General features: G+C 36.3%; 1 protein-coding gene across 8 annotated transcripts in view; it reads left to right on the plus strand.

Annotated features, from left to right (window-relative positions):
* The window catches only part of DCUN1D4 (defective in cullin neddylation 1 domain containing 4), a 40,919-nt gene that overhangs the window by 11,066 nt on the left and 4,824 nt on the right, over positions 1–25,029 (plus strand). For 3 of the 8 annotated variants that reach the window (XM_050895828.1, XM_050895829.1, XM_050895836.1), the window contains exons 4-9: positions 5,724–5,753; positions 7,045–7,159; positions 16,962–17,053; positions 19,478–19,548; positions 21,204–21,295; positions 22,192–22,300. In XM_050895828.1, coding sequence (XP_050751785.1) covers positions 5,724–5,753; positions 7,045–7,159; positions 16,962–17,053; positions 19,478–19,548; positions 21,204–21,295; positions 22,192–22,300 — 509 coding nt within the window. The remainder of the gene's footprint in view (positions 1–5,723; positions 5,754–7,044; positions 7,160–16,961; positions 17,054–19,477; positions 19,549–21,203; positions 21,296–22,191; positions 22,301–25,029) is intronic. The other 5 variants (XM_050895830.1, XM_050895832.1, XM_050895833.1 and 2 more) reach the window with 2 other exon arrangements.

Below are 25,029 nucleotides of genomic sequence, written 5' to 3' on the forward strand. Positions count from 1 at the left end.
AAGACTTCATGAAAAATTTCTCTCACTCCTTGGACTCAACCCATTAGACTAGCAGAATATCCATGTTCTTACAGTGTTTTGACTCTTGAAAGAACATTAGTGAGAACAGAGCAGAAGCAAGACCTCTTGTGGCTATGGTGATGCCTGTGACCGAGTTTAAATGCTGTGCTCCAAACAACCCAGCTTTTTTCTTGAGAGGTTTTGATGCAGGTTGTTCCTGTTTCTTGTGTTTCAGTCAGTGTCTAAGGGCTATTTATTAGTCCAAATCTGTTTTCTATTCAATAAAATGTCATCATTTTTCGAGGCCTTCATCTCAGGTGCCTGGTACTAGCTTGCTATCATTCTTGATTCATCAGCATTTGTGCTTTGTAACTTGATATCTTGCAACATTTTCTTCCTTCCTTTCTGTGTTTCAGGCATGATACCTAAGGAGGAAGGAAAATAACTTACTGGCTTCAAGCCCTGATCACTCAGCAGAACTGTTCTTTAAAACTGACCATATCTCTCCTGCCATCTGTTTCAAAGTTTTTCTCTATCCTGAGGTGCTGTCGATGTTTGCTGATGTTACCTTGAGTGCTTAAGAAAGTGGAGAGAGCTGTCAGCTCCTCCTGGAGATTTCTGGGACACACTTATAAATCTAGCACACTCTTAGCCTAGAGCAATGAGAAGAGATGCATAGGACTGCATTGTTTGGGATCGGACAGAGCTCACTTAGGGCTTATGTGCCCTCCTACATACTGTGACAAGTGACTTTGTTTCATAGTTGAACTATCTTACCCTAGCCACAAACGGCTTCTATCGTATGTTTTCCTTCAGTGTGGTTAGTGATTTTATACTTGAAATTAGCTGATCATCTAAATGAAAAACCTCTGCAAAAGAGGTTGAGGCAGGTGGTTCAAGACAGTCAGAGGTTTTATTGTCAGTATGTTAGAACTGATGTCCTCTCCCAGCTCCTGATGGAGACTTGGAATTTTCCCCTTTGTGATCCAGGTGCTCAAACTAAACACAGATATGTACTGATTTCACGTATGAAAATGAATTCCATAATCTTTGTTTACTTTTGATCACAAAAAGCTGTTGTGAAGTATTGAGGTAGTCACCTTCTGTCACTAATCAATCAGTAAGAGTAGGCGTGTTTAAGGTATTTGGAATTTGTCTTATCTCTTGCCTAGCACTTCTGTCATAAAGGTCAGTATAAGAAATTAGCCTCAGAGCTCTCATTATCTCTATTGAAAGGTGTTTGAGCATGTTACTGGTTTTGATGACCTGCTTTATACTGACACAGTTATTCTATTGACTGCGTTGGGTTGTTTGAATTAAGCTGTTTCAAAAGCTTAAACATGCCCATTGAATGAGTTTGGGCACAAAATCCCAGTAAAGAGTGTAAATTTTTACAGTAGTTGTAAAAGAACCTTTCAAACCAGGAACAAGTGTGAAATGAGAACCGAAAGCAGAAGTTGATACTGGCAGGCTCCTCATGTTCTGATTTTGTTCCAGTATTTCTTATGCTTCTGCCCTGTTTTATGTCTCCTTGTAGAAAAAGATGAAGCCCCAATGTTTGCGTAACTTCCAGGTGAATTCAGTTGAAATGTGTGCTTGGTCCTCCTCATATGAGGACAAATACACGTGCAAAAGGAGCTGTTTTGGCCATTGTGAATATAGTACAGTGAAGTCTCCCGTGTCCATTTTGTATGGGACTTGACACTTCTGAAACATCTTACTGGAAAGCCTTATGTAAATCTAAAAAGAATTATTTTTGCAAATTCTTTGATTTTGATGTGCCTAAATTTTTGGAACTTCTATTTTCCAGTATTACTGACTGCATAGTAGGAAGTGTCAAGACCTGTTAATTTTGTTACACAATTTATAGAACTGCATAGATGCTGTGAATTTGAGATTCTATGTCCAGAACTCATTTGAAAGTCATGTTAATAACTGTTGCAAAAGATTCTTTGAGTGTTGCCAAACCCATCTAAAGATGATTTTTTAGTTTTGAGAATTTTTTTTTTTTTAACACTCTGAATCTTCTGGAGCAAGCCTTATCCTTAAAGATTACTATTCGTTTTCTGACATAACTGTCCTGGTTAATGTTATTACATTGTGGGCCCTGCTTTTGGGATGGCTTAATAAATGCATATCTAAATTTGGTTGAGATGTCTAAAAGCTATTTAAAAAACCTGAGTATTTCAATTTTAGGTTAATATTTATAATGAGCTTTTAATGCATATCATTTATTTCAAAGCAGTTGTTTCTGAGCTAACAATAAATGTACTGGACATCTAAATTACTTTAAGCGAATCATGTCTTTTCTAAGTATTAGCCAGATCTTAAATATCTAAGAGCTAGAGGGTGGCAGTTTCAAAATTCCTTCAGTGATTTTGGGAGCTAAGATGGACCTCGCTTCAAAATTCCAGTCACCTATAATGATTACAGTCTCATAAAATGTGTTAGCATTCAGTGTGCGTATATATGTGAAAAATAAGGTAGGCTGTAAATGTGTCATGGGCCTTTGCCTTTTCAGCTATTTGTAGGGGTAAGAAAAGCAGGCATTCAGATTCTGTAAACAATTTCTTTTTCTTCCAGTATGTATATGCATTAACTTGGAAAACTCTCTCTCTAGAATTTGAAATAATAGGTTTTTTTATGTCACAACTACAAATCTAGCAACTTGTTAATGGCTTAAAGTCATGATTTGGTTATTAAATTGTGAGTTACTTACCTATCCAGACTAAAATGTCTTTAAAAGTAAAAGTACGCTTCCTGTTGTCACCTGGCTCGTTTAAAAGAACGAGGTATGTCTTCAACAAAAACAAGGCTTCATTGCTGTTCTTGAAGCTTGTAGGGGGGGAAAAAATTACTTTTGCCTCTACTATTTTTTTTGTTGTTTTAGAGAAGAAACCCCCTTGAGTCCAAAGCAATTCTGTAGTGTGGAATTGAAGATCGAGAAGATGATTTTTCCTTTTACAACAAGATTGCAAGCTGTTTGATGTTTTGATGAGTATCTTAGTTTTCTCATCTTGTATCTGAAAAATGATGGTGGTTAACTGTGCTTGTGGTGGTCTTGTTGCATCATTAAGCGAGGAGCAGCTATATCTTTCCAATTGCTTCAGCATTCACAGTTTCTAATTATCTTTCCTTTGAAACATCCCTCTACTTAAGCATCAGAAGAGCAGGATTATTCACAGGCATTATCTAGAGAGAAGGTGAAAATTACATGTCTGTAAACCACTTCTGTAGGGACACAGCTTGTAGAATTCTTATTTATTGACCTCTGTTTTTTCTTTTTTGTTTATTCTGGTTTCCTCCCTTGTGGTGGTTGTCTTGCATATTGTTTTAAATTTCTTAGGGTGAATTTTAGCTCTTGAGTTGATATTTCCCTTTGGTAGCTTTGTCTCCTGCAAATTTGGAAGTACTGAATAGAGCGTTTGGCAAACAACATTTATACTCGGCAGGCTTTTGGCTGATGGTGGCCTATTCAGCAGCCATTTGGAGGCTCTACCTTGCAAATGCTAGCTTCAAGTGTCAAAAAAACAGTGAGAACTAGGAGGGTTCTGCCAATCTTGAGTTGAGACCCAGGAGTAAGAAACTTTGAAGATAATCACATCAGAGAAGCTACACTCGGTAAGTAAAGTTCCTGTCAAATTTTGCATGAAGTCAGAGGGAGCTGCATGTTTGTTTGCAGATGATCAGACCTTTGAGAAGTGAAATTAGTTGTGAAAAGCTAGACCTAGAAATTACATTTAGAATTAAAAAACTCTGTGTAGGAAAGGTTCATATTGATGCTGCTTAGGGAGCTATACTGGAAGATAAGAAATTGCAAGAATTTAAACAAAAAAACCCAAACTCTGATAGTTTTTAGCTTTAGATGGAAATAAAAGATAGAAATATTCTGCTGGTTTAACTTTCAGAGTTTGCTACAAGGAAATTATAACTGCCCTTCAATATACTGATTCTAGTAACGAAAGGAAATATTTTTAAAGTAACATTCTTGTACTGTGTTTTTTAGTAGTTTAGAGATCATTCAGCAGTTAAAACATAGTGAAGACTTGGTCCAAACCTCAGTTATTAAGATGTTAAATCTCTGAAAGCATGTACAATATGTTTGTCCACCTGGTGTCTCTGTGTGTGTGTGTTTGTGTGTGAGGGGAGTGTACATGTGCGTTTAATAGCCACTTACCAGTTTCTGAGCTCTTTCTCTTCTTCCCTTTTCTGTCAGTTTGAGAGCTGCAACTAGATACATTCAAACCAAGGAAGGGTACAAATTTTTCATGAGTCATTGGAGAAATTGGGTTATGGTGAATTCTATTATCAGCTCAAGCCTTTAAAACAAGTTCAGTGATCCTCCTAAAAATGTCCTATCATTTAATGAGGAAAAGACTTCAAGCAGGAATTCTTGGGTTAAATTCTTTGGTTTGTATGGTGTTGCAGATCTGACAAAATTATTTTCCTGTTCTATAACTGTTTTAGTTTTACTTTTATTTATTTTTATTTTTATTTATTTTATTTTCATCTTTTGATATGCTTCTCTTTTCACAGAGGCCTTGCATATTTCTTTTCCCAATCAAATAACCAGTAAAATGGACAAACTCGGGGGTTGGGGGGGGTTAGTGGTTTTCCTTGCATTTTACCAGCATCCAATGCTTGTGGCCATCATAAATAGATTTTTTTTTTTTAAATAGAAGAGCATTTAAAAACAATCAAATTGCTCTCAAAGGAATGAGATAGCTACAGGTTGTAGTCAAGTACATACATATTTTTCAAAACAAGGTGTTCATTAGCACACGTTTTCATGTATTAAGTTTAGTCTGTGTCTGAGTCTGCTGGCTGCCTCTAGCCATCTGTTAATTTCTGCTGTCATCTTAAGTGTTTTTAGTTTGTGTAGGTTTTCAAAAAATACTTACTGGTAGAGTCTTTAGAAACTTGATCTAAAAAGCCATAAAGCATCACACTTTCAGTAACTTATGGGAATACAATTATGTGGTATCATTAATTTGCAGGCATAATCAGATGGAACAAAAGACATTCAGCAGGTCAGGTTCCTTAGTTTGTTTAATCTGGGTAGTAAAATGCATCAGGTGTACTGTGAGTTTTTTGTGGTCTCTGGCTTATTTGTTTCAAATATATCTGATATTGGTATGAAGAAGATAAATATTATTATTATTATTAATTTCCTTTTGCAAAGTATTCTGGACAGTGCTTCTAGAAGTATATTCTTCTGACACAGCCATTATGATTTTTTCATGTGATAGTAGTTTATGGAGTATAATGCTTGGAAGTTTTTTGATAACTAGTTAAATTATAATTTGAATTTACAATACTCTTAAAATTTTCTTTCTAAAAGATAGTGTAGGTATGGCTATACTTTCCTGCGAGGATGCTGGGGTGGTGGAGCTACAGGGTAAAAAAAAAAAAAAAGAAAAAGGAATATATAGGAAGAATTTTTGAATTGGAGAGAGTATTTCTTGAACTAGAGAGATTTATTTTCTTCTTAATAGAAATGAATATAAAGGTAAGACCAAAGAAGGCCTACTAAGTGCAAAAGTTTTATTAGTTGAAACCAAATTAGTTCACTTGATGTAAAAACTGGTTTGAACATCTTGCCTAATACTAGAAAAATCCATACTTTCATATGCATAATAGTTTCAGTGCATGTTTAAAATAAAGTACATGTAGCAAAGCCTGTGAGGCTGTAAGGTTCCTTACATGTGTTTCTCCTATAACAGGAGAGAGACTTTCAAAGATACGAAGAATAGGTAAGCAAAAGATCGCTGTTAGTATTTGTTGGGAATTGGGCCTCTGATTTCAGTCTGCTTCCTTGGTGTCAAAAAGTAGTCAAAGTTTTATTGCTTGCTTCTGTGCTGTGATTTAAAATAAAAGATTTTGTGGGCATCTTAATAAAGCATAGCTAAACTTGGATGCTGTTGAAGCTAAGATAAGGTAGCTTAGGCATGCTGGAGTTCTTCATATTTTCTTGCAAGTTTCTTTGGCATCGCTTTGTGTCTGGATTTTTATACCTCACCTCTCTCTTCCTTTCCTTTTAAAATTCTCTGCGTAACGCTTAGAGCTTTGATAGCTCTTTGAGCTGCTCTTGCACACACCTTTCTCAGGTGTCCATGTGGTCTTCAGTATATGAAAGTAGGACAAAATTTTGCCTGGAGTGTTAGCCTACTGTTTTCTTGAGACAGCAAAGGCAATTTAACGACTTGCTGTGGTCAAAAGGGCTGGTCCTGCGCTCTTTCTTGTGCTAATGTACAGAAAGTTGTTATTCTTTTTTGCTTGGGTTAATTATCTACAGGTTTGGTGAGCTGGATTGGCACACTGAAGAGTCACCAGAGACATAGGAGTATGTAGCTGAGGGAAGGGAAGGGAAAGACTGCCACTTGATTGGCATCAGTGTCTTGAATTGGCTGTTTCCTACTTGGGGACCTTCATTCTTTGAGAACTATCCAGTCCAAATCATACAGCCAGCCACTTATTTTTTTTCCCCTAGTGGTTGCTGAATGTGTTGTCCTGTCCCCCCCAAAAGAAAGAAAACAAAAAAAAAACCCCCAAACCAAAGAACAAACAACCAAAACCTTTCCTACCCCTTGCTCTCTGTATCACAAAAAACTTGGGACTTAAAAATAAAAAGGTTCTGTTTTCTAGAGGTAGGTGCTCTAGTTTGAGTCACAACTGTATTTCAAAAAGTAATGAGCGACTCTTAGAAGTTCTGATTTGAATAAATGACTAAAAATAAGGATGCCTTTTTGAGGACTTAAATACTTCTTCAGGATAGTCTCAGTTCTTTTTGTTAGACTGAAGTAGCACTAGCATTACTGTACATTTTGGTATAGTACTTTTGGCCTTACCTGAAATCTGGTCATAGAACACCATGTAAAAGTGAGATGGATTTTGCTATTGAAAGGAGACCATTTCTTTTGTAATTTTTACATCCACTAACTTCCTCCCTTCCCTTCCCTTTGTAATATGCCTATTAGTGGACACAGTTTAACTGGTCTGCAACAGTTTCATTTCTTGTACTGGTGTTTTTAATTCCCTCTGTAGGAAGTCTCCGGTCTTGCAGTTCATCAGACTGCTTTAGTAAAGTGATGCCTCCAAGGAAAAAGAGGAGACCTGCAGCAGGAGATGATTTATCTGCTAAGAAAAGTAGACATGATGGGTATGTCATCTTACCATGAGCTAAGACTGATGGAATATCTAAGTTGAATAGCTGATATGATCGTGTTTTTAAATACTAATGGCAATGGTATTCAAATTTGCTTGGTTTCTCAATGTGGAACCATAGCCTGTGATTGAACTGTGGGATATTGATAAGCACATCTAGGTTCAGTTTGCATCTCACCTGTTTCTAGTCATACAAGAAGCTTGTAGGGAACTTCTCCTTGCTCTAGTTTGCCAGCTGTCAAAATAGATGTACTTGTTTGTTCAAAACCAACTTCTAAGAGATACAGTAATATCTTCCTGTATACATGCATAAGATCTGGATTGGGCATTCTCAATCTACAGCCTGTCAGAAAAGTGCATGTAGTTGTAGCCCACTCAGCTCTTACTTGAAGTCCTGGTAGTCTCTCCCTATCATGTTGTGATTTGATGCTGATCATGTAAGGGAAGGGTGAAGATTGCCCAGGCAAGGTGATAGCCAGTGGTGGAGTGGTGATTGAGGTAGTGCTGCTCAGCTTCCCTCTGGGCAACAGAAGTGCAAGTGGGTTATAACTGTGTGCACGAGCAGTGTATTCTTTTGGCATAGGTGTTGCATAGCTGAGACTTCTGCAAGTGTTGGATTTTCAGTACGTGTATGTTTAGTCAGCCTCAGTCATTCAGAAACCATCGAATGTGCTCCTTGTGTGCAAGATAGTCACTATTTATGTGCACTAAATTCAGAACTTGTGGGAGTACAGGACTTTACACTCCTGCATGATAGGTGCAGGACTGTCCTGACGTTGAAAAGTGATGTATACAGCCAGAAAGTTTGGTTGCCACTGCGTCGGTCAGTAGAATTTGAGCTCTATTACATTCATGTATTACCAGTGACTCAGAAAACACATGCTTCCATAACAAGTATCTTCAGGAAGGTAAAAAGATGCATTTCTCTCCTAATTGTCAGCCTGAAATCAGGCTGGGTGCTTTCCTTTTTATTCTCTAGCTTGAGTAAGAAAAATGCTGGTCGCTGAATTAAGCCTCTGGTTATATGCCTCTCTAACTCCATTGTGTTTAATAGGGTTGCACAACTGTAGCTGCGCTGGAATTTATTAAATGATCTGTTGATGCAGAAGAAGAAAGAGATTTCAACTCTCTCTTTCATTGCTTTGCATATGTAACACTAGCAAGAACAAAAAAGTAGTACATGTTCTTAATATTTTTTGTTGCTTTTCAGAAATAATAAAATTTAAAAGCTAAACAGTTGATAGAGGACATTACAGCTTATTCAAAGGTATGCATACAATATGGAAGCAAAACGAGGACAGAATGTTTCTAGAATCTAAGTAGAGAGGTTCACGAAATTTAACTCTACCTCCCTTTGCCAAGACGCTGATGGTAAAACAAAACAACCCAAAACCCCTAGAAAGTAAGGTTATCTGTAAGTAAGAGATACTGATTTGTGTAATTCAAATAAGAAAATTATGAGAAACTGATTTCTTACTCTATCAGTAGTGTATATATATAATAATTTTAAGAGCTTTTTGAAAGCCTAATTTGAAGGATTTGTTTTTTATATCTGCCTTTCAGTTTATAACTAATGGATCTAGTCTTCATTCTACTGCCACGTAAGGCTTTATTAAAAGGAAGATCTCAGCCTGCTTTAGAAGTAGAGGTGAAACCAGATCTGCCAGTCATGGGCCACAGGGGAATATCCTTCTCTGATGTCGTTCCAATTTTTGTCTGTCTCCCTCCTTAACTTCTAAAGGTTCTTGGGCTTTCTCTGCTTCCCAGTGTATAAGTTTCTTTGGTTTTGGTCTTCGAGAAAACAGTTTTTATTTCAGCATGACTGGCAATATGAAATAATTTGCTGAACATTCAGCTCAGTCTTGGAGCTCTATTTTCTTTCAAGGAAGGATTTCTTCAAATTTGGCTTATGCCCCTTTAACCTTCTGTGAAGAAGTTAGGCAAAGAGTGAGCTGTCTCCTACTTCCATGCTTGTCTGTCAAGCGGAGCTCGTGCCTGTCATGTTTGGTCTTCGGAGGTCAGACATCTCAGTTTGTCAAGCAGAAATCAATCTCAAATCGGGAACCTCTACAGTAGTGTTCTGTAGCAGACCTAGTTATTTGCAAAGCCATTTCCTCTTGCATAGTATGCAGAGAATGCTGTATACAATAAAAACAGTATGGATAGTGCAACGTCAGTTTATGGAATATGAGGCTTCTAGGCCCAGTTCTTTACCATTGCTTCTGTTTGAGAGGCAGACTTCCTAGAAGCTGCGTACTAGTAACTCAGGATAAGTCTTCCAGGGATATTAGCCTGTGTGGGTTCTGTATTAAGCAAAAAAGGTAGTCAGTGTCTGTTCTTGAATGTCTACTTTCAATGAAAAAATACAATGTGTGCTCTCCAGAAGAGACTGTATTTCCTAACAGAGATGATTTGTCACTTCAAATGCTTATGGAATGATGTAAGTTTTGTATGTTTCGCAGTTACAGTGGCAAACTTATAGGGGCAACATTAACAAATGAATTCAGTAATTGTGAGTCTCCTGTTTGCTTTCAGTGCATAAATGTTAGGTAGTAGTCTGAAGATTATCAAAGGAGTGTCATCATTAAAGGTGTTATCACAGCTGAGACCAAATGTTGATGATCCTTCTGGTTTGTCTATACAAAAGAAATTTATTTTTTTAATCCTTATGTGGATGGTTTTGTTGGGTGATATTTTCAGTGTTCACTATTTGTGGTGTGTTCCTATAACCTCTTCAACTATGATAGTGATATTTTTGGGATATGTATTCTTTCCAGAAGATTTATTTCAGCGGGGCTCTGTGCTGAAAGAGAGGATGACTTCTAAAGGCTCTTAAACTCATAAACTTAAACACATCTGATACCAGGGAGCTTGTAATAGCCTTCACCCTCAGTTCCAGGCTGTTAGGGATACAGCCTCATCTTGGAAGGATTAGTGGAATAATGACACTGGCTATTGAGGAAAAACATTTGTAGGAACAAATCTAGTTGTTAGTGAAGTTATTTGGAAATGCTGATCTCATGCATAGACTGATTGTGGAAAACAAAGATTCCAAACATGTTCTTTAGCATCCTACCCTTATATAATATGAGCTTGAATTCTGTTAATTAATGTGCATAACGTCACTTTGAGCGATGAATGCAGTGTTTCAGTGGGAGGGAATTTTTATGCCAGATGATGTATAATGAAAAGAACTTGGTGTATTCATTTCTGGATCACAGTAGGATTTATCCTGTCTTAAAGAATAGCTGTTCGAAGTAAACAGTTTAGCACACACTCACCAGAACATAATGACTTGAAGACTTAGTTTATATTTTCCTCTCAGTATCACAGTCTTGACTTTATTGTACTTACAACTCTCACAGTATAGGATATTCTCAAACTGGAGTTAAAAATACATTTTCTGTACATTGCTCTTCCATCACTGTGTTAAGGGTCTTAGGAAAAGTAAAGCAAGTTTCATGTAAAGATATTTGCTAGGTAAGAATATAGTCCTCACTGAGTAATTATCTAATGCTGTGTATCTGTTACACAATCTCTAGCCAAGTATTGGCTTTTTCCTTAGGGAAAAATAAGCTGTACAACGTAATGTCTTCTTTCTGATAGTCTCATTTAAAAAATAATTCTACTCCTTATTCCAGAACCATGCTGAGGGCAAAAATCTTACAGTAATGGATGGTTGGACCTTAGAAGGATGAAAACGAGGAATATTTGTTTGCTTCCCTGAAAGTTATATTTTCAAGCAATTAGATCTAGAGTCTAATTTATTCTGGATGTGTGTGTGGACCACATAAGGGCCTAGTAACATGAAAAAATAGATTTTCTTTATTGAGTAATAAGCTCCATACTCTATAGTGGAAAAATGTAGGTTTTTGAAAACACTATTATTAACATGGGAAAGTAAAATGGGAGTGTACTAACCTTGAAAGTTTTCAAAACATTTAGTGTTGAGAGGTTTTTTTGTTCTGTTGTCCTTACTAACTGGTTTGGTCCTGCCCCATGCAGACAGCCTGTGTTACCAACTGTCATAGGTATCTACACCTTATTCTTTGAAGCAGAGATTTTCAAGTACGCACAGGTATAATTTTCCCTGTTTCTACACCTTTTCAGTGAACTTCACTTAATAGTTCTGAAGAAAGTTAAACTGGACATGTGACTATCAGCATGTATGCTGTTATACATGCGGCTCCTTAAGTAAGCCTGATGAAGTTCAAAACATCAATTTAAAAGTTTAGAGATGATTGTAAGTCTTTAAATAGGGAGAGATAAGACCTATTCATTCATAAAACTTACCAGTCAGGTAAATTTGTCCTGAGGGTTGCTTTAGACAGTCTTTGTTGTGCCTTGCAAATTATAAAACATTTCTTCCCCCCCCCCCCCCCACTTGTTTCTACTACAGTATTTATGAAACTATTGCTAAAATCATAATGGTGAATGAATAGGTAAGGCTTTATAAAAATACTTGCATTGTGCTGCACTGATGAAAATTCTCAGCCAAAATTTTAAATTAATTAATTAGAATTAATGGAAGTAGTAGGGGGCATCTTCTTCAAGCAAAAGTTTGCATCTTTCAAAATATAAATAATCTGAAAGCAATTAGTTACTCAGTTGGAAGCTCAAACAAAATGAGGTGAAGGTTTTGAATAAGTTCTGGTTGCATAGAAACAAAGCTACTGTTGGTAAATTTCTTAATGTTTTCATTCAGTAAACACTGACCATCTGAAATGCGCAGGCTGTGAATCTTCATGATGGGTTAACTTTTGACTTACCATAATGAACTGTACCTTTTTTTTTTTTTTTTCTTTTTTCCCCCATAAATGAACTATTACCAGCTTCCACAATCAAGAGAATGTTTTGTGTGACCTAAACTCCATGCTTCTACTGATCTCAGTTCGAATATTCTGGAGCCACACAGCCCAGAGTTGCTGCTGTGGTAGGTGGAGCTCTAACAAATTCCAGTACAGTTGAAGCATGCTCAGAGCAGGAGTAGATAGCCAGCTTTGAAGACTTTAGTAGATTGAAGAGAATTACCATGACCTTGTTCTTTTTGCTGGCAGCAGCCATGTACTCTTAAGATGACTTGCCTAGTCACCCCATAATAGCTGGATGGAATTTTCATGCTTTTGCGTTCCCACCAAATCAGTTACAAACAGAGGAAAATAATCCGGAAAAGATATGGATGATCGTGTATTTAAAGAAACATGAAAGGCCTAGACAGTCAGGTTTTTTAATTAGTTTGTTTACATCTACCTATAGCACTTCCAATTATAAACTACATTGTCTCATCTTTATTGCAGGGATATTACAATTCCCTAGCTCATAAGAATATTTCAAATATAAGTTTAAAAATGGATGTTATGAGTCAGCTATTAGGTCATGATGGAGATGCAAGCATTTCTGAGAAAATAACTTCATTTAAATGTGGTTAAGTAGTTGATACCACTTCTATAAACTTTAGGCAGGTTAATCTCATCTTGCTTTTTCCCTGCCCTGTCCCACATTCTTTCCTCTCTCTAGTTGGTAAAATGGCTATTAGAAAGAGATAATAAAAAAGAAAAAGCTAAATGCTCCTTAACGGGGTATTGGTTATAATATAAAGAAACATTTTTTGAAGTCTGCTGTCACTGTCTTGGCACTGACAGTGTCATGCTAAACTAATAAAAACTATTATTTTTCAAGCAAAGATTTTTCTGAGTCATTGTACCTGTATGTGTGTCTCATCTGAGAGACAAATATATACTCTTTGCCCATAGGTAATTTTTTTTTTTTCCTTGCTGTTCCTGATGGGCAGCATGTCAGGGTTCAGAAATGGAAGGGTAATTCTAAATGCAAAGGCTCAGAGTTTGCTGTTGTATAGTAGTGATAGGTATAGCAGACACTCTGGGAAAAAGTTCTGTGCACACCTTTCTAGCTCTGGTGATGGAGAAAACACCCTTTAGCAGTTCTGTTCCAGTGTCAGCATTCTCTGACAGTGGTACAAATTCTGGTACCAAAAGTACCAGGTATACTCATTGGCCCTTCTTTTATGGAAGGTGTCTGTGGGGTTTTCACTTCCCTTCCTGCCCGCCCCACCTCCCCACCCCGCCGCTGCTTTTTCTCCTCCAGAGTCTGAGCAATAGGTTCTTTAACTTCTGGTGTGTGACTGAAACTCTGCAGGTTCCTCTTATGGACCATCAATGTATAAGCAAATTACCAAACTGTAACATGGTCAGCATAATGGTTGTGCATCTGTTTAAATGTACTGGTGCTGGTCATCTTGAGGAAGCTGTGAGCCGTTGAGGACTTGCTGTTTGAAACTTGGATCTGTTCAGTAAATGTTTGGCGCTCCCAAAGTATTCAGATATCTACCCTGTGCACTCTGGCAGTTTGTATTTGTCTGCATAGCAAGAGGCACTGTCCTTAGCACAAAGACAAGGCACATCATCTTGCAGTATGTACAGAGAAATTCCAAAGATATGAGAAATATTCTAAGATACAAAATGGATGCCAGATGTCTCTGGCAGTTTGTGTTTTTCTCTTCTGCATATATGGTTCTTAATCAAATCTGTATTAATGATAGTTCAGAGGACACAGTCTTTGGAATCACCTTTACCCTGTGCTGCCAGGTTGGGCTTGCTGTGATAATTGAACTGAGTTGTCCTAGGCTGTAATCTCAGATACTTGTCTACGTACTTGCTTGTATCTCCCTGCTCATCTTGCTTCACCAAGCACTCCAGAGATTAGGAGTCTCTTGCTAATAGAACTAGCTGGTTTGGCTAGACTGGGGGGAGTAATGCTTACTCATTTGCTGTTTGGAGTAAGCAGGGGGAGACCAGGCTTTATCTTCATACATGAGAGATCACTAATACCGGGTCTGCATTGGTGTTGTTTCTGTCGTATTCCTTTTCAAATGATCCTTGCCTTGCAGAATATGTGATCTGCTGTTAGTTCCTTTAGACTGAGAGAAAGGCATCTGAGATTCATCCAGCCATTTTTGTTGCGTGGTTTTATACTTCTGGCCATGCATAGTCTGTTTTCATTACAAATGTGATATGGTGTCATCTGCACTTTTAATGATTGCATGGCTAATTAGCTCATAGCAGAGACTGGGATAGCTCAAGATTATATCCTTTCTGATTTTATTTTCTGAATTTGTGAAGTAATTTCTCTTACCAGCACAGGTTGGAAGATCTGTAAACAGTTCTGGTTTCTCAAAAATCAAACTCCAGTGGTCAGATATTGAGCTTTTTGAACAGTGGTAAGTTTGAGGCCAGAGCATTTTGCTTGGAGTTACTTGGCCATATGTTGGGCACATGGACTTACTAATGAATATTGTTGTTTCCTGCAGTTCCTAAACAATGACCTTAGACTTGAGCACAACAAATGACTTTCCGTCCCATATCAGTCCTATGAAAACTTGCTAGATGCAGTGAATGTATAAAAAGGGCTGTTTTTTTCTGTTCATGTTCACCATTCCTCTTATACATACTGCTGTCATTGGTGTCTTGGTTCAGGCTACAGTGTTTAGCTCTGCCACTTGTAGATGCAGGAGTCCTCTTTCTGAAATACCTGGATGACCTAGAGATCTGTCAATAAATTTGTTTCTTGAGGTTTCCTTCCCAAATCCACTGTTCACATACTGACAGCTAATGTGTTGATGAGTTACGTGAACAAGCAGGGCGAGGCACTTGGTTATCATCCCTTTGTAAGAAAAAACATTGAGTCTTGTGATGAATGTCTGTCTTTGGGAACCACATTAGCTTTGCATGTCCTAGGTCCCAGCAGTGCTCTTACAGACTTCTTGGATAAATAGAATAGAATAAAGATGTTGACTAGCTCTTGCTACAATGAATTTTCAACTTGGTATTCCAGTTGGTGTTTGTCACGTTTGTTTGCCACAAAAAAGGGGATACTGAATAATTAGACTTTTGCCAAAGTGGCAGAATGCCTCCTTTCTTTGTGTCAAGACAATTTTTTGTTTCCTCTGAATTCAGAATAGCCTAAAAAATATTGGATAGGTCTTTCATAATCACAGTTCATTTTGCAAGTAAGAGAATGTTATCAGACCTGTTTTAAAAAAAAAAAAAAAAAAATTGTTCCAACTCTGACATACCTTCTGACTTAGTTGTTTACTTACTGGGCAGTGCTGTCAGCCTGTTCCTTTGCAACTGCAGTAAAGCTTATACAAAGTAGGTAATTCAAATAGAAAAAAGTGTTTTCAAAATGAAAATGAAAAAAAAACCCCTACAAATTGTGGGTATATGAATATATGTATTTCTGAGACATGTATGGCTGGCATTTTTCTGCAGTGTTTCAGTTTGTTGCAAATCAGTGTGTTTCAGTACACTGTTAATTTTTCTTTCCATCTTGAAATTTCTTAAGAGCCTCATTTGTATTTGTCTTCCAATTAGCAATTTATCATTTTGCTCTGACTAGTATAACTTTTCTAATGGTTAGTTGCTTTAAAGGAACTATGACAATAAACATGAAGTAGTTCTTTGAATTACTGTCAGAATGATCTGTGTGCCGTTAACTTCTAGCTACAGTTCCTCATAGCTGATAGCCAAGCTAGGTGGAGGATAGTGGGATCAGTGTACTCTAAGCTCGTAAGTATAGACATCTTTTACATGTCTTTCTAGAAGGACAAAATGGTGATGAAATCAACTCCAAATTAATTTCATCAAGTTGTTTCAGAATTCTCCTTGAACCAATTAACCACTTTGTTGTCCTCCCCCAGCAGGGTTTGACACTGTAAGAGGAAGGGCTGCATGCTTGGAACACTTACAGAGCTGTTCTTGGCTACCTCCTCTGGTGTAAGCCATTTGTTGCTCGGCTCTTTTCAGCTTTTATGAGCCCAAGCTACTGCAGAGTGGTGGAAATGGATCAGAGAATGCGTATGCAGCAGTGAACAACTACTTGGACTGCTGAATCTCTTTCCTCTAGCAGGCACAAATGATAATCTCTGTTTCAGAAAAGTCTAAACAGGGTGGAGTAACTCAACTTCTGCTATGCCTTCTGTGCTTTAGATATTTCAGATACTAAATTCAGGAGACTGGTACTTCAGTGTTGTTTCCTCAATGTAGTTAAAATTCCTTATGCTTCTTGTCGAAGGAGAGCATTACCTTGCTCGTCATCTCTGGGGGAAGGGGCACTATGGATCTAGCTTTTCAGATAACTGTTTACCCCACGATGAATGAGGTTCCTTGAGTTATTGTCAGTGAGGACCTGTAACCTATTCTCTGTGGTTCTTTTGTGTTACCAACTTACTGGCTTAAGAATAATGTAAGTGTGGGTCATGTGTATTTTGGCCTTTATGCCTTTTGTAGGATTTTTTGAGGAGGCAAAAATAATATGTGCAGTTCTCCTTAGTTAATAATTCAAAGTGCACAAAGTATGTGTGCGCCTACAGGTAGGACCTGTGTTGATTGTGACATGGAATTACTCTGGGTTTAGACCCACAGCCAAGTTGCAGCCCATCAGTTAACTGTGGTAACTAATGGTGTGCACAAGTCTTACTTGAACTTATACAAAGTAGTTTGGGGTTGAATTTGAACTAATCTGTATTTCTTGTAAGGAGAGTTCATGTACATGGATGACCATTATGAATCAGTTGAAGTGTGACAGACTGAGCAAACAGTATTTAGGTTCAGTGATTTTACTCTGTTAAGCAGTGTCCCAAATGACTGGATATGAGGTCAGAATGTTGGGTAAACTGGTTCATGAAAAGAAAAACGTTGCTGCTTACAGTGGCTGTTGACTAAAAGACTGCTTTTAAAAAATTGATGAATTGATTACTTGTTTCTCTTTCTTTTTTTAAGTATGTATAGAAAATATGATTCGACTAGAATAAAAGCAGAGGAAGAAGTCTTTTCAAGTAAGAGATGCTTAGAGTGGTTCTATGAATATGCAGGTAAGGGTGAAATGCAAATTTCCTCCTAATAACAATTTAATCTACATTGGAATATAAAAATTGCATTAACTGAGCTTTTCCAAGACTGAATATAGAGGCTTTTTTGTAAAAATCTTGAAGAAGCTTTTCTTATGTTCTGTGTAGCATGAAGTTGAAGAGTTCAAGGGGCAATTTTGTCTTTGTCTCTATTCTATAAAAAAAATACAGAAGGTATGTAATTTAAAATATTTTGGAACATGCATACTTTACTATTCAAATCTATGGTTAAAGCTGTATTTCTGTCCAAAGTGTTGTTACCTCTCTGGCTTTAGAAGTTCTGTTGTCTGCCATGTTAGTGCTGAATAGTACAGAATTATGCTTCAGGAGAAGTCTGTCTTTAAAAAAAAAAAAAAAAAAAAAGGGATGGGGGAGGTAGTGACATTAGTTTTGTCCCTGGTGAATCTGGTGCTTATGGTTTCAAGCAAAGAAGTGAATAAATTCAAGTATCCCATACTAGTCTTGTCTTTATATAGTTTTCCATTACAAGGTATAGGGAAGGTAGACTGGATTGTTTATTCTTGCCCTTGTGTATGAGAACTTTCTTCAGGCATTACTTCTAGGATTGTTAATTATGATCTGCAGTCACACAAGATGATCCTTTAATAGTGAAGTTGGTTGTTGTATTCATTTTTTTACACATGGTTTTCTGAAAGGGAGAACTTGAAGTGTTCTTCAGTGGGAAAAATGGTCTCATGACTGTAAAGACCAAAAGGAAATGAAATAGGTGATTGACAAAGAAAATAACGTCATCTTGCAGTTTTCTGATGCTGTCTTGGATAACATTGCTCACAGCTTATTCTGTTTTGTCTACTTCTTATGCATAATGAAGAGTGACTTAATTTGATGTAATAAAATTTTTTTTCTTCTAATAAAATTACATAAATTAAATGCTTTGAGATCTCACTTGTCTGTTGCAGTCTGTGAGAGGAGATTCAGACAAATTCAAGCCAAATCTAACCTGTTAGATTCTCTGCTTTTCTGACCAGCTTGATTTATTTTTTTACTCTAGCAACAGGGGTAACTCATTTTTGTCAAGACTTTCATGGAAAGAAGGGATGAAAGGAAGGCTGTTTATGAAAGAACTTTTGGGTTTCCATTGGATGCATACAATAAGATAAAACAGAGAAAAACAGAGAGTATGATTCCGTTTACAATATTGAGTAACATTCTAAAAAATGAATTTTCAAAGAATAATCTCTTTTGTGTTCTTGCTTCATAAGTCTTCTCCTTTATATATGCAGACAGTTGACACTGCATTTGTTTTTTTTTTTCCCCAGTGTGTCTTTACATTACAGAATGAGTCTTTTTAAAGACTGTTGTGTACACTCAGAGAACTGTGGGAGGATGTCATGAGAAGACGGGAAAAGATATAATTAAACCTTGTTATTTCTAGAATAGTAGGTCACCTAATAATAAAACATGGATTGATCTTCCCTTTATAAAACTTCTTGCACATGTGATCTTTATATTGGATGAAAGTAGGCATTTCGCCCTCTAATGTTTTTTTTCCCAAAATGAGCCCTTTTAAACATGAGAAATAATTTTAACAAAATAGTCCAAATACTTTAAATGTACTTAAAAAAATGTAATTGCACAGTACAATTCTTAATGCCTATATAATTTTTTCAATAGAGTATTGTAGAAGTTACAAATATCTTGATTTTATCAGAATGTTTTAATAGTAGTGCATTTTAATAGCATCTATATTTTGAATCTTTTTTTTCCTTTTAAGTCGGCAAAGAAATAGCTGTAATTCATGTCTTCCTTCCCCCTGCAATTACTAAAATTCAGATAATGTGTGGCCATGGAATAGCAATACGAATAAACAGGAGCACAAGAATTTTATTTTAGGCTTTTTTTTTGTAGATAACATTATATAAAGATAGTATATGAGACAACAAGGAATGAGATTCTGGGAATGATGATGTCTTGTATCCTGTATAGCTGTGCATCACAGTTTTATGTGATACGATCTTATGATAACAGTAGAGAGTCAAGCCAAGAAAATAGTTTCACCAACCATCATCTACTCATTTAACCATGGTAATATTATGTGGATGTTCTGCTAGTCTTAAGTGCATTCTTAAAGATCTTACTAATTTACTCTTCCAAGATTATCTCAGTAAATGGGTAGAATAAAGGATGTTGTCAGGAATGAAAAGTTTTTTCACAGTTTTTCTGTCTCTGTTTCCAAAGGTGAGATAAAGATTTAAATGTATCCAAGTCTGATACTAAGTGTGGAAATATTTATTGCATGTCAAAACAAACAAACAAACAAAACCTGTATGGAAGTTCAGGTTGTACTGCGTGATTGCATTTCTCTTGTGCTGTAAAGGTCAGACTGTTTTAATTTTCAGAGATAAGTAAAATGCCTTTTGTTTGCAGGCACTGATGACATTGTAGGGCCAGAAGGTATGGAGAAATTTTGTGAAGACATTGGAGTTGAACCAGAAAATGTAAGTTCGAAGTCCATTCAAAAGATGCCTCATCTGTTATGAAGTACATGAGCCAGTCTTATATCTTTTATTTTTCCATCAAGAATTCAAAAATTCTTGGGAGTTTAAAAAAAAAAATTAAAGAAATATAAACCAGGGAGGTTTATATACAAATTTGGAAACAACTTGCCTTTATTTTAAACCCCAAACTGTCAACTTGTAAAAACTCAGTTTGTCTTTGCTGCCACCCCTTCTCTTTGACTTTCCCACACCTCCAAAAAAGAAAGAGATTAAGAGATTTAAAAAAAAAAAAGGGGGGGGGGGGAAGGCTGATGGTTTTCTTTCCTGAAACAATGCAACAACACTGGAGATTTAATGTAGCAACTACAAAACTACAAAGTAATGTTTTCTTTGGGTTTTCTAGGAGAGAGAGGGATTTCAAATATTGTGAGCAATATTAGCACTCCCATTATGCCATTTCAAAACACAAATAAGGAATATATATAATTATATATATTTTATATGTATGTATATATAGAAGTAAATATAATTTAAAAAGGAATAGTGATGCCTTTTACAGACTTTTTCCTAGTGACTGATTTTTGCTCTTTAAATGTATATGCAAGTCCCATCTTTTACAGGATTCATAAAGCATCATCTCTGACTAAGTAAAATGAGAAATGTGGTTTTGAAAGATTTACTGGAAATATAAGATGTAATTTGCTAATTTTGGAGTCCATTATAGTGTAATAAACCGTTGAGATTTATGCAAACGTTCGAGTATATAAGTAGATACTCTGATTTCGCATTAAAAACCTTCTAGAGCTGCACTAACATTACCTAGTTAATGGCTGAGTTGCAAATTTAAATGACTAGATTTTTTTTTTTGGTAGTCTGCAGGGTCAGTTGTCCTGCAAGTTTTTCCATGTATACATCAACAGTAGTTTCTTAAGTTCCTGAATAAGATAGTAATCTTATGGTATCACTTTATCTAAATTCTTTATTGCTTCAGTCTTCTGTGTGGAATATGAAAAGGACTCTGTTTCCTTTTGGGCAAAACTGAAGTATTTATGTATCAGCCTCTGTTTTGATGTTTGTTGATGTTAGTTCACCTAGCTTTAATTAACATCTACTTGAATTACACTGCACATTCAGACTTGCAAAATTAGGTAGGCTGACGGTACCCTGGGGTAGCTGGATTCAGGTGGGATCATTATTAGCTTTAGAATAATTGGATTTCACAGAGCTCATGGATTGCAACTGATGTTCATCTGGATGAGAGTTTAACCAATATCAAATGTAACTTGTCATCAAATTGGTACTTAAATTTTGTAGTTGTTTTGGGAAACCTTTTCTGTAGCTTTTGCACCATCTCATCTTCCTCATTGCACCGCTCACTAGATGACTCTGCATGCTCCCTTGAAGTAAGGTGGCTGCTGGTAATGTGGGTGGATGTTCACTCTGTATCTTTGCACTGTTATCTTCTCTTTGTTTGGATTATGTATAGGTTTGTCACTGTCAGGGTTTTTAACTTTTAAAGTAGTGTGGCAAAGATCTGAACATTCCATTTATACGAGTAAAGCATTTGTAGCCTACTAAACAGTAGTTATTTGAAAAAATGTGTGGATCATTTTGTTAATTCTTTTCAGTCTTCATTTTTTTTCTCTTGAAAACAGGTAGTTATGCTTGTACTAGCATGGAAGTTGGATGCACAAAACATGGGCTACTTTACATTACAAGAATGGTTAAAAGGAATGACATCACTACAGTAAGTGCTTTGAAAAACCTCTGAAGTTTGTTACAGTAAACCCAGTTTTTTTAGAAAAAACACACTTTGATATTTTGACTCATAATACCTAAAGCAGAGAGCTCTTACTGTGGAGTAGAAGCGATACATTTTTAGTCCTATTCACAGTGATATGGCCACTTAGAGACAACTTGAAACCTGACAGCTGCATGTTTAAATAAAGTTGGATTAAAATGTCTGCAGTCTCAAGAAAACAGAAATGTCATGAGGTTCGACATTGTTTCTGTTCCCAAGGACATCTATCTTTGTCACTGGATTGGACCTATCTATTAGATATTGGTATGTTGTTAGGGCATGTGTAGTTTAAAATGCTAAATAATGCAAAGCCTTTGTGTGGCTCTGCATTGTCATGTTCTTTCTAAGAGTTGCTTTCTTCAGTTGAGAGCTTATCTTCATGGCATAATTTACATAAATGTAGTTGAATAATCATGTTTCATAGAGAGTTGGAGAAAGAACTGTGTTTTGACTTGTCTTCCAGAACAGAATCACTAAAACAGTGTAGGAAGTTATATAGTTTTGCTGAAACTATAGAAGTATTGTTTCACTGCTGTGGTTTGCTGGTTGTTTGCCATGTGTAGACAAGCTCTTAGTTTAATCTGTTGGAGAGTGCATTTTCCACAAAGCCAAACAAATTTTTATCAGATTACCAGTGTAAGACTTTGCTATTTTATCTAAATCCATTACACACTGTGGGTTTAATCAAGGCATTTTACGCAGACAAACCCATAAACATACCTTTGTACAGAGTGATGTATTTTGAACAGGTTGATGGGGATACATGTTAGAGATTCTTTTCTAAACATTAGACATCTGTATAAGAATGCAGACACTAAGTTCACTTTGTGCTTTTCTTGTAGATGTGATACTACAGAAAAATTGAGAAATTCTCTGGATTACTTGAGATCTTTATTAAATGAGCCTACCAATTTTAAACTTATTTATAGATATGCATTTGACTTTGCACGGGTAAGTACTGTGGAAGACCAGCATCTGAAATTAAAACTTTTACTTTCATAAGTAATAATTGAAAGACTGTATACTTCCAAGTATCCTTCTCTTAAGATACCACTCAGGATTGCTTCTAACAAATGGAACTGTTCACGTTCTAAAAAATTATATGCAAAATGCCAGAACTGGAAAAGAAAAGTATATAGGATCCTTGGTGTTCAGTGGTTTACTGTTTTGACATGTTTTGTTACCTCTCTGTTTCAAGCTATTTTGTGACTTTAAGGAAATCATTTAGGCCCTATTCTGTTGCATATTGGAGCTTTGCCACTTACTTCCACTGGCTTTATAATTACCCTGGTTTTTCCTCTTACTATTTGAATTTTGTGAGCATAAACATATTTAAAACAGGAAGGCACTTCAGGCATTTCTGCAGGTGGTAAAAATAACTAATGTGATAAAAGCTGGATATGACGTAATATAAATACTGGTTCAGAAGACTGTTGGAAGGTCGTTAATGATGTTCTCAGTATTTATTAAACAATATCCTGGTATCAGTCTTGCTACTACAAAATATGTAGTGATAAAATTGTACCTGGTATTGGAACCCATAATGTGCATAGGGCTATTCCTACCTAAAGGGAGGAATAAAAGAACTTTAATTTTCTGAGTTAACATTTTGACATGGAATTAGGACATCCATCTTGCTACCGTGATGGAATGTACAGAAGATTTAACATAAAAATGATCACAGGCAAAACTGAAGCTCAGATTTCAGTGCAGGAGAACCAAAAGCACCAAGAAAATTTGCAGCAAAAAAAGTAACCTGAGAAAAATAATGAGAAGAAATTGAACTGATAGCAATTCTGATAGTTAAGTCTGTCGTAAGTAACTCAGATATATAGTACATCAGTGCTTTCTGCATGGTAGTTCACTTTTAACCAAGGAAACCTACAGCTGAATATGACAGAATGCACGGTATTAGTATGAGAGGAAAAAAAGCCATATCAACATCTTAATTCCTTCTTTGCTGTGTGAAGACTTATTCTGCCAATTTTGCTCAACATAAAATGCAAAGGCTAGAAATAAGTAACATTGCCAAAGAAGTTCAAGATACTGATGAAATATTTGGAATAGATTAAAAAATGTTTTACTAGTAGCAAATCTGTGCCAGCCGATGGCCTGTCAAAAGTAAGTGCAGAAACTTAGAGAAAGGATAGCGGGTGGAGTTTTTTCAAGAGGTACCAAATTGATGTGGCAAACAGTGGCCTTGAAAAAGAATTTAAACATTGAGACACAGATGCTGTGACATCATTTGTGACAAAAACCCCCCAGATTGTAGAACTGCAAGTCAAAGGCATATCAACAGGGGAATTGTCAAAACAATGTTAGATTAATAGAATTGTCGAACTTTTAATACTGTGGAGCCAGCAGAAGTCTATAGGAGAATGGCATCCAGTAAGAATAGAAATGAATGCTGAAAAAGGCTGATATATTTATCTAGATGCGTCAGATGAATCTGTACCTAATTTTTATCAGAATAATTAAAGTAATTGATAGAAAAAAGCTGATGGGAGAAGTTTTGGGTTTTGATTCAGAAGATTGTCCATCCTAAGGGTAATCATTTCAGGGAAGTGCTCCATGGCAAAAACCACTTGTCTAAACTTCTGAAGTTTTAAGAGAGAATTTTTGAAAGTGTCTGTTGTAATTTGGTATTTAGAGTTAGTTTGTCAATAAAAATAAAAGTATCATCAAGGTTTTATGTGGCATGCACGATTTAAGTCAGCTTGGATTTGAGGCAATAATTTAAAACACCATATGTTGGTATTAAGCACAAATACATTCCTCACTCCCCGTTTGCCATTGTCATTGCCAAGTTTGAGAACATACACATGCTTGTATTTCATGGCTTAAATAGGTCTTTTATCTGAAATATTGGGGGGAAAAAAAAATCTCAGGCTGTCTATCATCAATGTAAAACAAATACTGAAATTTATCAGAGTTTGTCAATATATTCTTTCCACTGTATCCAAGAAAGAGAATGTAAGTGTCTGGAATGTATGTTAAGAATTAAATTGGAGCATCTGTCATGGCAGATGTGCCATTAGGCAGTTGGAGGTGGGTATAAAGAGCTTATCTGAACAATTTGTTCTGAACAGTAATCGGAGAGGGAGAATGTAGAAACTTAACAATATAAGAGTGAAAACAGCATGGCCAAAGTACAGGCAACAGAGCCTGATTTCGTTAACAGTTGAATGTATGGGAAGAATTCAGAGTATAAACATATGGAAAATAAAATGTATTCTCACAGGAGTATGATTTCTGCTTAAAGGTGTTTGACAGAGGTGTAAATGGGCTTTGGAAAGAGGATTAGTTTTCAGAACTATTTGATGTTGGAAATCAGTGAAAAAATTGTATCATATTAATACAAAAATGGCTTTGCAGGTTTGTTTTTGAGCTTTATTACTAATTGAAAAGCTTTGTTCATCCTGGAGTTTACTTTTTTCCTCTAGATCAGATTGAGTGAAGTCCCTCTTGGATTTAGTGACCAGAATGTAAAACAGCTTCTGATGTTTTCAGAGTTGCTGGCCTCTCCGCTTTCCTTCCAAAACAAATCTGCATTAAATTCTGTCTACATGATTTTAGAATTGAGGTGTATTTTGTATGAAATGGGTTTCAAGAAGAGAGGATAACCCTGTGGCTAAGGCATTCAGTTGTTGTCTAAGAACTGGGATCTTGCTCTACCACAT

This window comes from Gymnogyps californianus, chromosome 4 (assembly GCF_018139145.2).
Source record: "Gymnogyps californianus isolate 813 chromosome 4, ASM1813914v2, whole genome shotgun sequence".
Taxonomy (NCBI): Eukaryota; Metazoa; Chordata; class Aves; order Accipitriformes; family Cathartidae; genus Gymnogyps; species Gymnogyps californianus.